Genomic DNA, 20,654 nt, shown 5'->3' with positions numbered 1-20,654 from the left:
ATATTTATTTTTTTAATTTAATATAAAATCATAGTTTTTTTAATATAATATAAAATCATACATTTTTTGAAAAAAAATATAAAATCATACAATTTGTATTTTTTTTTCAAATATCCGATATAAAATCATAAATTTCAGGAAATTCTATAATTGTATAATGACTTTTCTAATACACCAGTCAAAACCATAAATATTAGAAAAACTTTGATTTTTTATCAGATTTTTACTTGATATTAAAATAAATTTTAACATAAAAATACGTTTTAATATTTAGTATCATTAGTAAAATTTTTATTTTTAATTATATATAAAAATATATTACTAAATGAAAGGACTGTGATTTATGTATACAACCCTCTAAGTGTATGATGTTTGAATTTAAATTCAATATATTAAGAATAAATTAAATCTTCCTACCTCACAACCTTATTATTTATACAATCATCTTTGCAATCCAACAAATTAGATATCATAAAATGCGAGTTTCTAAGATTTATTTGATTGCCTTCTTGGCTTTCTTTCATCTTTCTCTTGTTTGCGGTGATCTCCAAACAAGTTATGAAATCAAAAGACAAGTACCCACGGGTCCAAATCTAGCTCAACCACCTTATCCATTTCTTAGCATGGACAAATCTTATGATTACTACATCGTTAGAGAAATCAAAAGAAAAGTACCTACTGGTCCAAATCCAGCTCAATCACCAGATCCACCTCCTAGCATGAAAAAATCTTATGATTACAACTTCGTTATAGGAATCAAAAGAGAAGTACCTCCTGGTCCAAATCCATCGCAATCACCTGATCCATCTTCTAGTGTGGAAAAATCTTATGATTACAACTTTATTAGAGAAATCAAAAGAGAAGTATATACTGGTCCAAATCCATCTCAATCACCTGATCCAGTTCTTAACATGGACAAATCTTATGATTACAACTTCGTCGGAGGAATCAAAAGAGAAGTACCTACAGGTCCAAATCCAACTCAATCACCTGGTCCACCTTCTAGCATGGGAAAATCTTATCATTACAATTCCATTCGAGAAATCAAAAGAAAAGTTCCTATCGGTCCAAATCCAGCTCAATCACCTGATCCACCTTCTAGCATGGACAAATCTTATCATTACAATTCCATTCGAGAAATCAAAAGAGAAGTTCCTACCGGTCCAAATCCAGCTCAATCACCTGATCCACCTTCTAGCATGGACAAATCTTATCATTACAATTCCATTCGAGAAATCAAAAGAGAAGTTCCTACCGGTCCAAATCCAGCTCAATCGCCTGATCCTATTCCTAGTTTAGCAAAATCTTACAAGTCTTCTCCTAAAAAGAAATCTTAGTTTATATGCTTATATTTCAAGATTTTCTTTAAAAAATAAATACCTTAAGGTTCGCCTATGTATTTTATCTAGGATATACTTATATTATCATGTAAAACCATTCAATAATTATTACATTTATAATATGATATTGAACGAAATTTGATACCATGTTTCATTAAAATAGAGAAAAATGGAGAGTATTAAAAACTTAAAATAAAAATATTGGAACTATTTCTTTTGTTAGAAGATACAGTAAATCTGATAAACTCTCTTACTCGGGTGATTTAATATATGACAAATAATAAATATATTTTTTAGAATAATGGTAATGTTCATTTCTTTCCTAGCTTTTAATTTAGAGTATATATATATATATATATATATATATATATATATATATATATATATATATATATATATATATATATATATATATATATATATATATATATATATATATATATATATATATATATAAAATAAATTTTGTTTTGGAGAGAGAGAGGGGTGTCATAAAATAGAATTATATATATGGCATCCCTAAAAATGGAGTTTTATTTTTATATTATACAAATTTCTATTTTTCGTGTTAAGTCTAAAATATAAAATAATTTAATTTTTAAAAATTTAAAATTATTTGATATATCTTATTTCATGAAATTAATTTTACATTAAAATAAATAAAAATGGAGAGTATTAAAAACATAAATATAAAAATATTGCAACTATTTTTTTTTGTTAGAATATATAGTAAATATGATAAGCTTTAATACTCAGGTGATTAAAAATATTATAAATAATAACCATATTTTTTAATATAATAGTAATGTTCATTTCTTTTATAGATTTTTATTTAGAGTATAAATATCAGTTGATATATATATATATATATATATATATATATATATATATATATATATATATATATATATATATATATATATATATATATATATATATATATATATATATATATATAGATAGATAGATAGATAGATAGATAGATAGATAGATAGATAGATAGATAGATCGATAGATAGATAGATCGATAGATAGATAGATAGATAGATAGATAGATAGATAGATAGAGAGAGAGAGAGAGAGAGAGAGAGAGGATCAAATGACACCGATGTGTTAAACTTAGTAACATGACACCTCCGATAAATTTTTATCACATATTCGTATAACAAAATTTTCACTGTTGGATTGAAATCTACTATCATATAGATTATCTCTATAAAATTTAATATCAATCAAAAATCATTTGACATGTCAACGAGATATATAAAAACTAACGTCTTACAAAACTTCATGAAAATCGTTAATTTTTATCATTCTCTTTAGCATATCAAATGATTTTTGATTGATGTGAAATTTTATAGGCGTGATCTATATGATAATAGCTTTCAATCCAACGATGTATTTTGTTATACCAACATAGGGTGAAGAGTTATTGGAGGTGTCATTATATGGAAAGCCTCATAGATTAGGTTTCTTGGCGTGTTTGCTTGGAAAAGAAGATATTATGATACATTTGACTTTTTAGTCAAAGTCAACTTTGTAGTTGACTTTTGACCTAATCCATGGAATCATCTTCATTCATATTCAAGGCATGGCTATTGTATTAATACACATAATGAAAAAGAAATATTTGGAAGTTATTCATGACATAGTTGACTTTTGATCAACTATTGACTTTTGGTTAAATAGTTGACCAAGTCTTGTGGAGTTCTTACTTTAACTTGGACTATCAACTTTTGATACAAGTGGGTTCATTCAAATTCAAATTGATGGGAAAATACAAAGTGAATCCATTACTTGAAGTATAAGATACAAAAGTCAAGAGACTCATTACAAAGTCAATATTTCCATCCAAATACCAAAATTCATTGCAAAATACAAGGAAAGCATTGCACAATTGAAAACTACAGGAAAAATTAATACCCACACTTGACCAAAAGCTTGACGACTAATCCTAAGATCTATTTCTTATTAAACCTTCATGTTATCTTCATCCAAATTGCCACCGTATCCAAAGTTCCACAAAGTGCCATGCCAAAGTGTACCTTCATTTATACCTGCATCACCCATGTTGGACCACCATATGCACCGGTCCAAACCTGCATAAACCTGTAACACCTGATGCAAACATCATCATATAGTAGACATATCACATCCAAACATCATACAACACATACGTACATGAACGCAACATAAATTCCATGTCTTTATGCATGAACCAAACAATTACCATCATGTTTTCATCATAAAGTTGTCCATACATAAACTAAGCATCATCATGTTATGTAATCCATTCAAAAAGTTGTAGCAGGACCATGACAGTTCAAGAACAATGCAATTTCAAACAACCAAACCATACCATTCAAGCCATGCCAAAATCACTATACAAACCAGGTTTTCATCCAACTATCATGAGTAGATGCAAACTTTTCCCTACCTCTTTTCATTTTTCATCTGACTTTTGACCCTAAACTCATTTGCATATTCATGTACAATTGAATTTCTTAGATAAACATCATTAATTCAGAGGTTAGTGTTCATGGCACAAGGGCTAGATAAGCTTCTCTTCATGGTGTTCTTAAAGCCTATGGCATCATGGAATTGGATCTGATTATGAACTACAAGTGTGATTGACTAATATTTTATGGACTTGGTCATTTGAGATGAATTCCAAAACAAGGCTTTGCAACTCAGAGTCAAGTCAAACAATTCATGTTTCATGCAAGCTTCAAGTACAAGTTCAGATGTTCAACACGAGATATTGCAAGAAAGCCATTTCAGTATAAAACGTTCAACATTCCACTACAAAAAGCAAAAAAAAAAAACACAAATTACATCCTCATGCCATCTCTTGTGTTTCTCCAAAGCATCCAAGTGTTTGAGTTGCTCCATGAGTGAGTCTTGAGTCGTGAACATCGTGTTTCATGCCTTTGACCAACGTCAAGCCTTGATCATGTTAACCTTGCAAAGATCACATAAATAATGATAAAAATAAAGGCTACAATCATTCCACTACATACACATTCCACAACATCATAACATAGTCAAAAAATCCAGGTTTTCGTTCTGGTAACTGGTTACCTAAAACATGGTAACCAGTTACGGTAACAGGTTATGCATGTACTTACGCCTGTAATTTCCTCACTTCCAGTAGCCTAGAATCCCAATTTTCGTGTTGGTAATTTATTACACAAAATGGTGTAACTGGTTACGTCTGCTCTACACATCCAAAAAAACCCCTTTGAATGTCTATTTTCGTGTTGGTAACCGGTTATCAACAGCAGGGTAACCGATTACACCTGTGCAAAAAGGCCAAATTAAATTATTTTTCAGCTTCATTGCAATATCATTTCCATACCAAATCACTCTAACTCACTACTCCAATTCACTTCCAGTAACACATAGCAACATGCATTCAGTCCAATACAATAATAAACACGCACTTTACACTACACTAACTCATTCCAATACACTAACATTCATCAATATTATAACTATACTACACCAATTCAACTCATCCTAACCTCACCAACCTGTTATAACAGTCCTTTAACACTTCAATGACAATTCCAACTAACATTTAACAGAAAATCTAACACCATTAACTTCGTAACCAACTTTTTCATTGAATCCTTTAACACTAACTGCTACCCTAACTTCCAACCGCTGCTGCTAAAAAAAGATGACCAAAACAGGTGGCAAATGCATCTATATAAACTCATCATTATCTTCAATCTCAAGGTTCGATAAGGTTCAACAATCATTCACCAAATCATAAAAAATCACTCATTGAAAATTCATTTTTCATCCTCTCAATTCATCTTATCCAATTCCTCTCCCCACACTAAAGCTCTATCACCATTGGAGCAAGCTTCACATTGAAGTTTATCACCAATTGAGCTAAACCTCCTACATTCTACACAATTCCTACACTCACAAAGTCAACATTAGTAATAATCACTCAGTTCAGAATTTTCAGAGCTAATTGTTGAAGAGAAGTGTTCATAGAAGAAGTAAGGGATCAACAAAATACCTCTATTTTCTTCATTTTTATCACTTTTAAATTTCAGCAAATTCCAAGAAAATCCTCTATCTAGCGGGTCGAAAGATTTTTGTTCTTTCTTGTTTGCTGAAATTTTGATACCGTAATGTAACTTGTGCATTGTAGAATTAAAGTCTCAAGGTTTGGGCGGCTTGATTATTCTCCACCTCCACTTAATTTCAATTTTCATGGTCAGGGTTCATAACTTTAGGGCTTAAATTTTCAGAAATGGTTAACCCTTGGAAATAATTGATGAGAGATTAGGATAAAGGATGTTGAGAGGAGTAGATTAGTGGTGTTATTTCTTGATTCTAGCCAACTCCGTCACGGCGGAGAAAAGCACTGGCGAGGGTACTCCGTCGCCTCATGTGTTTGCTGAATTTTTTCTACCTCCCTTGCAAACTCAGTTGGGTTTAGGCCATTAAGCTCATTGTTTTTCTCTTCATACCCCTATTTTGCTTGGTGTACCATGTGTTGAACACAACAACACCACCTTGTGTTTAGGCCTTTTCTGCTAGGCCCAAAGCCTCCTTAAGTAGGATGCACACCCCTTGTTTCATGTATCCCTGCATATTTAATTTCTTTTTATTTTATTTCTTGTTTTTATCATTATTTTTCCAAATTTTGTTATGCACTTAATTCATGAACATGCATACTTTAATTCATAGTAAATTCATATATCATGGTTAATTATAATATTTTCTCTTGTAGAATTTAATTGGATTTAATCGTAGGAATTTCTTTAATTCTTCATGTCAATGCCATGTTAACTCATACAAAAATTCACATAAAAATGGTTAGTTTAATTAGGATGGATTTCTACTTTAGATTTTAATTGAATTTAGTTTAGAGTTTGCGTATTTAATTTTCAATTAGAATTCATTAGAATTTAATCTCTTATCCCTATTGATTGCATGAATTATGGTTGCTTGAATGATTTATTTTGGTGTACTTGGATGATTCTTATGTGCATGATTTAATTTTTGCATGGTGTAAGATTATCCCCCATTTGGGAAAAATGTACCCCACTCCCATGAATATGTAAAACTTTTATTTCTTTCCATTTTATCACTTTCTTCAGTAGTCCATTAATATAAAAATAATCAAAAGTGACCTGAAAAGAATCTTTTCCAAAAGACCAAAAATAAACTTGATCTAATGTCAAATGTTTTTTCCAAATAAAATTCAATTGAATGCAACACGAGTACTTAATCCAACATAAACTACCTCTTCCATTCAACTCACATGTTTTTTGTTATTCAATTCCAAACACTTGATCCAACATTAAGTCATTTTCAAACATTTTAACAATAAACTGGATGAAAAAGTATGGGGTGCATGTACTTGAACACACCATGTCTCAAGTGTTTGGGTTGTCGGCCCTGCTTAGCATGTGGGCCGATACTTGTCTTCTTTTAAAAAACACTTAATAATAAACGAGTTTAATTCGGTCATCTTAGGGAGAAAAAGAAAGGTTAGGATGAATTACCCTTTCAGCTCTCGAGTATTATGATTGTCGATCGTACTTAGCATGTGGGTAGGTGTTTGTCTCCCTCTAAATACCAATGATTAAACTTGCCTCACAAGCTTCATAAACAAAAATTCTTTGGATGAAAAGATAGAACTGGATACAGTTGTCCTTTCAGATCCCAAGTACTTTGATTGTCGATCATACTTAGCTTATAGTCGGATACTTGTCTCCGACTCTAAAATAATATATCAACCCATCAAATCCAATTTTCCACCTTACGAAATTCAAAACATTTTCACAAAGGACATGTTATTTTCATTCTACTGCAATACGAAAGATGCCTAAGTCTCCCATGTGCAGGCATACAAGCAACATCTAACTGCTAGAACGTGAACGTTAACATTGTTCACTAAAAAACAACCAATAGATCTATATGTTCAACCATGAACTATGAAGCTCTGATTTTCTCATTGTACTATGAGGATATGTAGGCACTAGGATCCGAATACTTGGCAATCACATTAATTAATAACTTATTTTTCCCTTTAAGGAATCCCAAGTAACCTTCAGATAACAACACCCATACGCGCAAAGAACGAACAAAACGGTTCCTGTTGAGTACAATGAATGTGAGGGATTCTAATATCTTCCCCTTGCATAATCGACTCCTAAGTCCTCTCTTGGTTGTGACAACATTCTTTTAAGGGTTTTATTGGTATTTTTCCTTTCCTCTAAAATAAATAAAATCCGCTGGCGACTCTGTATTTTTCACGGCGCGACAACAGGCGACCCTGCTGGGGAGGGTTCTCCTAAGCGAGTCAGGACCCGTTTTATTTGTCTTCTTTATATGCTTTGGGTATTTATCTTTACTTTACTTGTGTAGTACCCCAAATTTTAACAACTACATTCAACTTTACTATTGACTTAGGATATAAATCACTCATATATTCAGAATCCCATTTAGATCACCGGGTCAACTCGAATGATCTAAAAAGTCAAAGGAGGATTGTTTTGACTTTTAGCTCCTCATTGAAACTAGTTTCGATTTAGGGGTATAATTTAAAAATATTTTTGTGCTAGAGGTATATAAGAGGGGTTAATCAGGGTTAACGATATTATTCGAGGCAGATTAATTAGGATTAAAATCATTTGATCAAATTATTATAAGATCTTTTTAATACTATTATTAGTTATTATTAGAATTAATTATTATTATTATTATTATTAATATTATAATTATTATAATTGGATTACTATTATTGGATTATCATTAAAAATATTAATATTGTTATTGGGTTATTATTATGGGATTATTATTGGATTATTATTATTATTGAATTATTATTGTTATTATTATTAGATTATTATTAACATTATTATTATTATTATTATCAATAATTATTGTTATTATGAAATTACCATTATTAATACTATTATTATTAATATTATTGAAATTATTATTCATATTCATATTATTAATATTATTAATATTATTATTACTGAATCATTATTATTATTATCAAAGTATTATTATTATTATTATTATTATTATTATTATTATTATTGTTATTATTATTATCATTGGATTATTATTATTAAATATTATTATTACTATTATTATCAATATTATTGTTATTAGTAAATTATCATTATTAATTTTATTTACTATTTATTGGATTATTATTGGAATAAAATCAAGGTTGTTTTTGGTTTGGGTCTGATGGGTCGGTTGCCCAAGTTCAGAAGTGGACTAGGCCCAATACGGGCCTCTTTCCACTTGGATCAATTGGAGGACCCAAGGGTCAACTGGGTCAAACCCAAGACCCAACTTCCAATCGGGTCAAGCCTGACTCGGCCCTTGTTCATCTTCTTCCCCAAATCTGTACGCAAACCCAATCCAGAATATCAGAATTTGAACTTCAATCCATTCTTTCTATTATTGAAAACAAATACATTCTAATTAGTAATTTACAAACAAATCAGTCCAGATACAATCAAATCTGAAAACCCTAATCTATTCCTAAAAAAATGAAACTTAATTAAAATTAAAATCGGAATCATAATCAATAAATTGAAAACTTCCTACAGTTACAAATCAAAATTAAAACAAAAACCTAAATCCTAACTCTATAAAAACTGGAATCTAAATCAGAAGGAGGGATCCCAAGCTTGACCTATATTTGAAATCCGGTTGATTAATGTTGTATTCCAACCCTAATCGTACCCGAGCTTAACCTCTATTCCGTTAGGACATCGTACCAAGCAAAGAAGAAAGGATTAGAGAAGGAGAGAATTTGATCAACGTAGACAAGAGGAAAATGAGTTGAATCGAAGTACCTTACCAGAGGAAGCCGCGTCTTTGAGGATTGGTTATATTCCTCTTTAAACTTTGCTTTGACATTTATGCTTGTTAGTCATGTTTGCTCTATTGATTAAGGTTCAATTTTGTGATGTATGTTAGAATTTTCTGGGGTTAATGTTCAATCAGTGTTTTGATATCGGTTTGGGGGCTTCTGGGAAAATTTTAGGGTTAGGGTTTATCTGGAAAATTTTAGGGTACATCCAAACCCAGTTAGGGTTCATGGGGTTCGTCAGGGTTCGTGGGGGCTATGAAGGTTTCTGGGATGGGTTGAAGGTTCTGGGGATGAGATGTTTGAATATTTGAATTTTCCAGTTGAAGTTCAACTGGAAAACTGGAGATAGGGGTGGTTTGGACGGTGGGGGTGAAGAATATGGGGCGGTTGGAGGGAGAAGTGGTTGAGATAATAGAGAGAGAATAAGAGAGAAGAGAGAGAAAGAAAATGAGAAAATGAGAGATTGTGAGGGGATCGTGTTAATATACCCCATTGGAATCGCTCAGATGCGTGTCAAGTGGCGCTCGAGGAGGCCTAGATTGGTTGACCACCCCGGTCAACCAAGGATCTCGTATGCACATGTACACGGTAGTCCCCTATTGACCTTAGATCTAAACCCTTTGATCTGCATACTTTGACCAATCCACTTGATTAAAGGCAAGAGCTTCGCCTCATCCTCACCCCCCTTCAGATCATGATCAGACGGTGCAGAGAGAGTCAACAGCTGACTCTCCCTCACCGTGGGCTCTGTCTCGCAAATGGGCCTCAGAGTCTTAATTAATTAATTCAATTTTGATTTATCCATTTAATCTTTTAATTAACTAATTAGTTAACTAATTATAAAATTTCCATTTAATATTTTAATTAATTAATCACTTAATTAATTATAAAATTTTCCATTTAATTACTTAATCACTTAATTAATTATTAATTATTAATTTTTTTATTAATTAAATTACTTAGTTAATTATTAATTAATATGTATCTATTTAAATCTTAATTCGAATAAAATTAAAAATTAAATCTTGGTTATGTTAATTTTTGACATGTTAATTAAGTGCGATGATAAAATTTTAATCGATTAGGTCTTATCATTTATATTAGGGTTAATTAAATCATGAATTATGGGATAAAATCGGGGATGATACTTAGGGTTCTAAGGGGTTGTAACACGGGATAAAAATCGGGATAAGGGATTATCATATGACTATGACTCTTATTTTATTTTCTTAAACAATTTAAAATAAGATTTTTGCAAGGGATAAAAGGTTAAAATCAATTCAACTTCACTTCAAACCGTAAGACATCTACCCTAGCGTATTGATGCATTTTCTAAAAACACTTATCCTCTTCCAATGCGTGAGAATCTTCAAGGGATAAAAGCAACCAACCGACCAACATTTTCAAGAAGAACTATGGTACTCTGATCCCTCGCCTAATACGGAGGTACGTAAGCATAAAGTTGTCAACTCTAGCGAGTACAATTATAAAAACCTTTTCTTAGGTCTCTTGCCCATTTGAATTTGACACCTCCTGTAAATAAGTAGATAAATAAGTAGATAAATAAGTAAATAAAGTATATTAAATCAAACACTTTAGAAAACACACACTAACCCTAGAACTGTTGGAGGATCCCATTGAATACAATGGAGGTAAGGGGTGCATAGCACCTTCCCTTTACCTAACTGTTAGCGATCCAGATTCATGAGGGTGGACATGTATCTTTAGGCAAATTACTATTGGCTTTCTTGTATCAGGCTTTGGGGCTGGCAACCCTGAAGCTGAAGCTTCTTGCCAACACTCCCAAAGCCCTGAACCTTTCGGGTCCTTTGTGGCTCTTGCAACATTGGTTAAATGCTACCTTTGAGTATCAGTTGGAATACACAATGTCGGAGCGTCTTATGAGACTGAGCAAAGATCGACCGATCGAATGAGCCAGGTTGGATTTGATGACCTGTTAGCTGACCAATTTCGGCTAGGGGAGAAAGCCTGTTTCGACGAGGGAATGTGTCGGAGCACCCTCGACAGGATGGTTGACGCGTCCATAGGTCGACATTTGCAAGCCTTGGTAGAAGTCGAAGGGTTTTAAGTGGTGAAGGAAATCGTGGGCGCTCAAAGAACGTGGATAGTTATTTGTCAAAATGGGGGAAGTGGACCGACGCGTGGCATCATGAGATGGTTTTGTAACCTCCAGATGGTTATTTTCAACTACTATTTAAGCCAATGTTAGGTGAGATTCTAAGGGTGGAATTTTGAACATTTACAGTAGGAGTAAAGCTTGAAGTATCAAAGCGTTTACGAGAAAAGTGTCAATCTCCTCACAAAATGTACTTTGCCTCCATTTTACATTCATAAGTTATTTAATCTTATCAAATTTACCTTTGTTTTCCTTACTTTATCATTTATACGTTCCCTTTTTGCCTTACTTTTATCGCGTTCATAACTCATCAAGAGTTGCGTTTACACCTGTTAAACCTTTCAAAGACATTGCTTACCAAAAACCATACATTTAAAATAGAAATAAAGTGGAAAATCCATAAAGTCTTTTAAAACACCAAATAAATGGCCAAGAAAATTATGGAAGGTTGGAAATAAATTAAGAAGCATATAATAAATTTTCAGAATTTAAAATATGCAGAAAAGTATTTTTAAACTTATTAAAACAAAGGATAAAAGACAAATTCCATGAAAAATAGAAAATCAATAAAATAAAATGTGAAAGAATAAAAATTATAAAGAAAAATAAAAGAGAATTTTAGAAATTATTTTGGGATTTTTTAGATGTAAAATGAATTTTCTATGAATTTTAAAAGAAAATGCAATTAAAAATAAAAATATAAAAAGAAATGAAATCAGAAAAAACATGAGTGTTGGATCTGGCCTCGTTAATCGACGTGGTAGATCCAACAATCCTCATGTTGGGACACGCAGAGGAATTTAACAAAAATGAAACACGAGATCTAATTCAATTTGGACCAATCAGAATATTTTATTTGTCTAACGTGTCTGACCAAACTCAGACGACCTGAAATATTATGGTCATCTTCCCCGATGATCCCTCACTGGAGCTTCATCGTTTGGTCAATTCAGAACAAGAGACCACCACCAATGTGATCGCCTCCTCACCACGAATTCAACCTCATGCTCTAAATTCATTTATCTAAATTGAGCATGGGGATTTTCAGAGAAGTTTCGTATGCAAGAAAACCACAAAAAGTAAAATTAAATGATGAACACGATCAATAAACACCAAATAAGTTAGGAGAAAGCATCAGAGAGTGAAGGACTACATTATGGTAACTTGCTTGAGTTTAAATGGTGCTCAGAACTACCTTGACCAAATGGTGATCATAAGCTAATTAAGCTCGATCTGGTCTGGTTACTTCAGAAGGTCTCAAAGCTTGGGAATTGTTAGAAAAGCTTCAGAGGAGATCGAATATGTTAATGGAATCAAGAAATTCGATTGAAACAAGTTGGAATTCAAAACATGATAGTTGAATTTTTCTAGAAATTTTTAGATTGAAGCACGGGTTTCTTGGCTCTCAAAAGCTTGGAAATGAATGCAGTAGCTTCCTCTGTTTATAGGGAATATGTTTGGATCCAAATACATGTGGAATCCAACTTAACTCGTGCAAAACGAATTTGATCATGCAATGAAAAAAGTGTGACTTGCAATCCATCAAAACTCAGCCAAATAATGTGTTTTAAGGGTCAATTAACTTTTGGATACTTGGTTAAACATGTTTAGGTCCAAAACGCGTGTTAATTCGGCTTGTAATTGAGAATCAGTGAAGTTCAAATTCGGGCCATAGTGATTTCTTCAGTTTCAAGTCACCGCGTTCAACCCAATGGGGCATCCTACTCAGAAGGCTTTTTGATCCCATTATTTTTTCAATTTGTTGACATCATAATAAAGATTAAAATGTGCTAAGAAAGGTGGAATTTGGATGCTTGAGCAAAAAATTATGTCAAGTTGAAGTTGGCACGAAAAACTGGTCATGTGACTTAGAAAATTCTATGTCCCAAATGCCTGAAAATGATATGTAATGTCTCAATAAATCCCATGGCCTTCGAACCATAATTTGACTTTAATACTTGAAGAAACCTTGTAGAGGGAATCACAAATGATATTGTGAAAAAATAATCATCCTCAAGTGTTGAAAATTGAAGAAGTTACAAACCTTGAGAGTTAAGAAAAAAATCACTCGAAAATAGGTCAAATTTCACTAAGTCCACAAATGACCTATAATGTCTCCAAAGTTTTGATGATACTCTAAGTATAATTGCATCTTTTAATGTAAAGAGAATTTGTATAGGATATTAAGAAGAGTCATATGCAAAAAGAAGAATTCAAGAAGGTTGAGAAATGAAGGAGTTGTGATCCTTTGAACTTTGTTTTCAAATATTGACTTTTTTGGTCAAACTTATTGGAATAAACTTGTGCAGTTGGACTTTTCTTGCATTTAAAATCACATGGGTGATCATATGAGCTCAATACAAGATTTCCTTGAATGTATCTTGGTTATATTGCTCAAAGTTTGAAGTAATCTATTGAAGAAGGCATGGAAATAAACACATGAACCTTTGACTTTTCTTGAGAAACAAACCACAAAAATTTGAGATGCTCTTGATCCAAATGAGATTGAAAGATGCTTGAGAACATTAGAGATCATGACTTGAAAGTTATCCCCTTGAGAATAAATGGTTGAGCATACTTTGCTGAGGAGTCAAAATAAACCCTAGCTGAGGAAACATGCTTGATGTTCTTGATGGGAAACCTTACCTTGCACAATAAACTTAAAAGACACAAAACATATTTTTTATATATTTATTAGTGGTTAGATAAGTAATGAACATGCAAACATAAGAGGTAAAAACACCAACGATTAGGTGCTTAATGATCTCTGCAAAAGGCAAACCCAAAGTTGAGAGGGAGAGGGACCAAAAGGTGATATTGTTTGTATGTAAGAATGCAAATGGTATGTGGGATCTTAGGGTTAAAAATTAGGGTATGACAGATGCCCCTATTTAAGTTTCTTCAATTCGGAGATATGAAGATTGAGATCTTTGTCTCGACGAAATTGAGGAGACTTAAATACAGAAAACCCAATTTTTGTCCCTAAGATACTATAAAAATGCTTATGATATGATATGAATGCAGACAAGGATCTCTGTGGCAAAATTGCGCCATGAGAGACAAAGGACTGCTGTAGAAAAGAAGATACTGAAACTCCATAGGGGAATAACAGACTCCAAAGGGGGATCTAGCTGGGGACAAATAAAATTCCACAGGGGAAATGACTTGACTCGAGAATAACTATTGTATTAGAAAGGAACCAATGCATATTTAGAAAACACACGAACCAAAGGTCCAACGGGGGAGAACTTATCAAAGTAAGACTTTGTCAAAGAAAAGATCAATCAAAGGGGATGCCCAACTCCACTAGGGGGAGAAATTACCTAACTACCAGCCAAGCGATAACTTAATAAAGGTAATAGGCCGGACAGGAAAAATTACCAACTACCAGCCAAGTGATAGCTTAACAAAGGTAATCAAACCGAGGGTAAGAGAAGATATTACCTACTACCAGCCAAGTGACAGATTTAACAAAGGTAATAAGCTCAAAAGGTAAGGGGGAAAATACCTAACTACCAGCCAAGTGATAGATTAACAAAAGGTAATAAACCAAAGGAAAGATGACCAACTACTAGCCGAGTGATAGTTTAACAAAGGTAACCTACCAAAGGTAAGAGGAATATTACCTACTATCAGCCGAATGATAGCTTAACAAAAGGTAATAAACCAAAGGAAAGATTACCAGCTACCAGCCAAGTGATAGCTTAACAAAGGTAACCTACCAAAGGTAAGAGGAATATTACCTATTATCAGTCGAGTGATAGCTTAATAAAAGGTAATAAACCAAAGGAAAGATTACCAACTACCAGCCAAGTGATAGTTTAACAAAGTAAACCTACCAAAGGTAATAGGAATATTACCTACTATCATTCGAGTGATAGTTTAACAAAAGGTAATAAACCAAAGGAAAGATTACCAATTACCAGCTAAGTGATAGCTTAACAAAGGTAACCTACCAACGGTAAGAGGAATACTACCTACTATCAGCCGAGTGATAGCTTAACAAAAGGTAATAAACTAAAGGAAAGATTACCAACTACCAACCAAATGATAGCGTAACAAAGGTAACCTCACAAAGGGACCAAAGTTCAACCCATGAATAAACTGGAGAGAAATGCTCAAAGAAGACTCAATCCAATGAGGAAATAAACTCAATTGGGAATTAAATCAATCCAAATAATTAACTGGAAAGGAAAACTAACACAAATCCTTCCACGAGAATTAAAATTTGTGGGGAATAGAAAGGATAAACATTTTCTGCTTAAGGTCGATACTCTATTGCAGAGAAGATGCACCCACTCTATGGGGAGAAAATCACCAGAGAGCGGGGAAGCACCAAGAAAACTAAGATGCACAAATAAGCATCATGATGATATGCACATGCGTATGAATATGTGTATGAATATGATGACAAAACATGCACAAACGTGCTAGATCAATAACATAGTACAACTGGATATTCGGTTGATATCAACAAGATGAAGATGCTACTGGATATCTTGATAGGGATTCAGCTGAAGAAAATCCTGCAAGGAATGATCATAAGCCATCAAAGGAGCTAAATCCTAACACAATGCTTAAATCCTTCTGGAGAGAGGAAAAAGATATTGTTTGGAGATCCAAAGTTAATCTTCTAAACGCATGAACTCTGTTCCGAGGAAGGGAAAGGTTTGGCGGGGATAAGAAACATCCGAACAAACTCCGAAGACATGTTGGCGACCTCACTAGGGATTCTATCATTCCTGCAATCTTATGCTGGGGAAGTTGATAATCTTGCATACGTTCATAAGGAAAATCCTATACTAGGAGAACACTGACTTCACCTCTTCAAGATCTTACCATCCCTCTTTTATATTCTTAAATCGAGGAAAATATTTTTTGTAAATTTCAAAAAAATATGATTGTTTATATATCTTTTGTTTCAAAAATTATTATAAAAAATAAATGAAATTTCGTAAACTGAAACAAGATAAGAACAACAAACAAATGGGAAAAGGCTCAAAATTTATTGATAGAATGGTAGTCCGCAAATGCCGTGACTCCATGGATCATTACAAATTTGAAAAATGGTAAGTTCATGGAAAGGGATACATTGAAATACAATGACCACTATTCTCCCTAACAACTTTGAATTCCTCTATGCTGAGAACTTCGGTCAAGGATGACTAAATGAGAACCTTTGATAGGCACTGTTGCTTCAAATGATCAAGTATGGCCTGATGCAGTTACTTTCCATAATCCCTAACTTTTTCCTAGATTTCCCTATCGGGTTCAATCTACCGAGATGATTTTTTTTATATCTCTATTTTTTGCCTGGACGTCCCTTTTGGGTTTTCAATCTATCAAGACGCTCATCTTTGCTTAAGCCGCCCTTTCGGGTTTTCAACTTAACGAGTTGTTATTTTTATATTTTCTAGGCGAAGTATTTCTTTACTGCATCGGCATTCACATGACGAGGGAGCTCCTCACCAGCCATAGTCATAAGAATCGTTGCACCTCTAGAGAAAGCTCTCTTAAAAACATATGGGCTTTCATAATTAAGAGTCAACTTGCCCCTAGAATCAGTGTTGAAAGACAAGATATTTTTGAGCACGACGTCGCCTTCTCAAAATACGTGAGGTTGAACCCTCTTGTTGAATGATTTCTTCATTCTCTTTTGATATAATTGGCCATGACACAAAGTTGTCATCCTCTTCTCCTCAATCAAATTCAACTGGTCATATATTCTTTAACACCTTACAGCCTCAGACAATTTGGCTTCCATCAAGACTCGCATTGATGGCATCTCTACCTCTACAAGGAGAACTTCTTCCATGCAATACACAAGAGAGAAAGGGGTTTCCCCTGTTGAAGTGCAGACTGATGTACGATACCAATGCAAAGAAAAATGGAGCATCCCATGCCAATCCTTATATGTCATAACCATTTTCTGGATAATCTTCTTAATATTCTTATTTGTGGCTTCAACAAACCCATTCATCTTAGGTTTGTAGGGAGAAGAGTTATGATGTTCAATATTGAATTCTTCATAAATCTCTTTCATTGTCTTATTATTGAAGTTCGACCCATTATCAATGATGATCTTACTTGGAACACCATATCGGTAAATAATTTGATTCTTGATAAATCTGACCACAACCTGCTTTACCACATTAGCATAATATGTTGCTTCAACCCATTTGGTGAAGTAATCAATATCCACCATAATGAAACGATGTTCGTTCGAAGCCTTGGGTTCCATCATACTGATCATGTCAATTCCCCACATAGAGAAAGGCCATGGGGATGAAATAATATTGAGAAGCGTCGGAGGAACATGAATCTTATCAGCATAAATCTAACATTTATGGCACTTTTTCACATATTTACACCAATCAGATTCCATTTCCAGCCAATAATAACCTTCCCTTAACACATTTTTTTCCATTGCATGTCCATTGACATGAGTACCAACAGATCCTTCATGAACTTCTTGCATTAACATGTCTGCTTCGTGTCTATCCATGCATCTGAGCAAAACCATGTCAAAGTTTCTCTTTTATAGTACATCTTCATTCAGAAAGATATTGCCATCTAGTCTTCTTAAAGTCTTCTTATCTTTGTTGGATGCCCCAAGCGGGTACTCCTGACTTTGGAGGAAATACTTGATATCATGATACCAAGGCTTATTATCTGTAACTTCTTCTGCTTCCAACACATGAGCAGGCCTATCTAGGCGTATAATTTTGATATTGGGCGCGTCGTTCCAACAATTTACTTTATACGTAGATGATAAAGTAGCCAGAGCATCCTCCGTCTGATTCTCTTCACGAGGTTGATCACACTAAAATTCACCGTATTTCTGACTCCGATTTCGCATGCATTCTTAGCTTTTATTGTTGTTTTGCTTTGTTATTTCTTTGTTTTCTTATGTTTTCAGGTTTTTATAATAATCGGAGCTTGAATCGGGAAAAGGAGCGAAAAAGGAGTGAAAACGGGCGAAAACCTAGAAATTCAGCGTTTTGCACTTACGGCACCCACCGTGGCGGGCGCCATGGGGTTAGCCATGACGTGGCCACGTCTCAAGACCACTCCTCAACCGCCAAGACCCACGATCCCCACTCCATCATCCCCTGTAGGGACCATGGCGGGCGCCATAGGCCTGTGGCGGGCGCCACAAGGCCAAAATCAGTAACCTCCACTTTTTAGTGGAGGGGCGTCCCTGTCATTTCATGCTTTCAGTTTTTACTATAAATAGGACCTTAGATTTTCGTTTTTCTTCATCCAGAATTAGAATTCTCTAGGCATATATCAGTTATAAAGCAGTTGCCATTCCACATCTGGGTGCCTCTTCAATCGAGTGATCGAGTCTGTAATCTGTCTGTGGTTCGAGTTTTGGAGCACTCTGGAGGAAGTTAATCCTGCCGCCATTTTAATTCAAGTTCGTATTTTACTTTTATTTATTTCCTGCACTCGCACTTTACTTTGTTTATTTCCTGCACTCGCACATTTACGTTGTTTATTTCCTGCACTCGCACATTTACGTTGTTTATTTCCTGCACTCGCACATTTACGTTGTTTATTTCCTGCACTCGCACTTTACTTTGTTTATTATCCGCACTCGCTTTAAATTACTTTTATGAAAAACTATAAAAAGAATATTTACTTTATCATGTCTAACTAATTCTATAAAGGTTAGAATGTAAGGATCGTAATTAAACCAGTAATCAGTATAATTGTTCGTGGAAACACCTAAGGGCTATTTTATCTTTCAATTCAAGTAATTGTTTTTAACTATTTCAAAAACAGCCAAAAGCGCTTTGTCTAGTTTATTAGGAGATTTTAGATTAAAAAGAAAAGAGATTTTAAAACGATTTTCGGACGCGTTAGGAAGTTTAAACTCTGGTTCGTAAGAACCTCTTTTTGCTAAGAAGTCCAGGTTAAAATACTTTTCAACTTAGTTAAGATACTATATTTCTTAAAAATAGGTTTACTACTCTAACGCAGTACGCACCTTTTTATCCGTGACAATAGGAGGGGTTGATTAGAGAGTACAACTCGGTTCTGAATACGCGAAAGCGACAGTTCCTGTTAAATTAGTTCTTTTCAAAGGAGAAAACATTGCCCATAAGTAGTTCCACTATCAAGTACTGGATTATCATTGATTGCGTGAATTACATTCGAGCCTGTCTTTATTTATTATTTAAAATTATAATTTTATTTACCATTGCACCCTTATTAAAACCCTTAAAAATAGTTGCCTTAGATACACACCATAACAACAGGTTTGATAGATTGACACTTGGTCTCTGTGGATTCGATAATCTTTTATATTACTTTGACGTGATTCGTACACTTGCGAAAAACACGCATCAAGTTTTTGGCGCCGTTGCCGGGGACCAATTTCGTCAAATTTCATTACCCTGTAGTTATACCGTTTAGACTAAGGTTGTTACCCACCGGTCAATGCGAAAGACTCGCAGTGCCGGAAGTTTAGTAGACCCTCTAGCTGAACCTGAACGTTACGCTCGCGCACGTTTATTTTTCCATAGGAATAGGATAGCTATGGCCGAAGAACAAAACCGAAGACCTCTTAAGGACTTCGCCCAACCATCAAACGAGGAACCTAGTTCCAGTATAGTAAACCCCGTTATCCCAGCCAATAATTTTGAACTTAAACCATCCCTGCTGCAATTAGTGCAACAGAGACAATTCTCAGGTCTCGCTACTGATAACCCAAACCAACATTTAAAAAACTTTCTTCAGTTAGCAGACACCTTTAAAACCAATGGAGCTTCTCCTGAGGCGATACGCTTAAGATTATTTCCCTTTTCCCTCAGAGATAAAGCTCTATCATGGTTAGATTCCCTTCCACCCAATTCAATAACAACTTGGGATGACCTTAGGAAAGTTTTTCTTGCTAGATATTTTCCCCCAAGTAAGACCGCTCTTCTTCGAAACCTTATAACTAGATTTACCCAACTCCAAGGAGAGTCGTTGTTCGAAGCCTGGGAGAGATATAAAGAACTATTAAGAGCATGCCCACACCATGGCTTAGAGAATTGGCTAATCATCCAAACCTTCTATAATGGACTTCATTATAACACTAAGATGACCATCGACGCTGCCGCTGGTGGCGCACTGATGAATAAACCTTACCCTGAAGCTAGTGCCCTTATCGAGGATATGGCCCAAAACCATCAATCATGGGGAGTAGAACGAGCGACAGTGGAAAAGAAGGAAGCCCAAGGAGGAATACATGAGCTAAGCTCTATAGACATGATGCAGGCTAAAATGGACGCGTTGGCCCTTAGAGTCGAACATATGTGTA

General features: G+C 34.1%; 1 protein-coding gene and 1 non-coding gene across 3 annotated transcripts; one reads left to right on the top strand and one right to left on the bottom strand.

Annotated features, from left to right (window-relative positions):
* Positions 1 to 388: 388 nt before the first annotated feature.
* LOC127092310 (uncharacterized) lies at positions 389 to 1,477 on the top strand. Of its 2 annotated transcripts, none has more exons than XM_051031148.1 (2): positions 389 to 1,095; positions 1,192 to 1,477. In XM_051031148.1, exons 1-2 carry the CDS (start codon positions 477 to 479, stop codon positions 1,335 to 1,337), a joined length of 765 nt encoding a protein of 254 aa, XP_050887105.1. In that variant the 5' UTR covers positions 389 to 476; the 3' UTR covers positions 1,338 to 1,477. The 2 variants fall into 2 exon arrangements, with proteins under 2 accessions (XP_050887105.1, XP_050887107.1); XM_051031150.1 differs by having other exon boundaries at positions 392 to 999; positions 1,096 to 1,477.
* An 18,795-nt stretch (positions 1,478 to 20,272) lies between these two features.
* On the bottom strand, positions 20,273 to 20,379 carry LOC127099427 (small nucleolar RNA R71). The gene has a single exon (XR_007793930.1). It is a non-coding gene; the product is annotated as a small nucleolar RNA R71 (small nucleolar RNA).
* Between the last annotated feature and the right edge of the window lie 275 nt (positions 20,380 to 20,654).

The sequence above is a fragment of the Lathyrus oleraceus genome, chromosome 6 (assembly GCF_024323335.1).
Source record: "Lathyrus oleraceus cultivar Zhongwan6 chromosome 6, CAAS_Psat_ZW6_1.0, whole genome shotgun sequence".
In the NCBI taxonomy this organism is placed as follows: Eukaryota; Viridiplantae; Streptophyta; class Magnoliopsida; order Fabales; family Fabaceae; genus Lathyrus; species Lathyrus oleraceus.
This window is presented reverse-complemented; position numbering and strand designations above follow the sequence as displayed.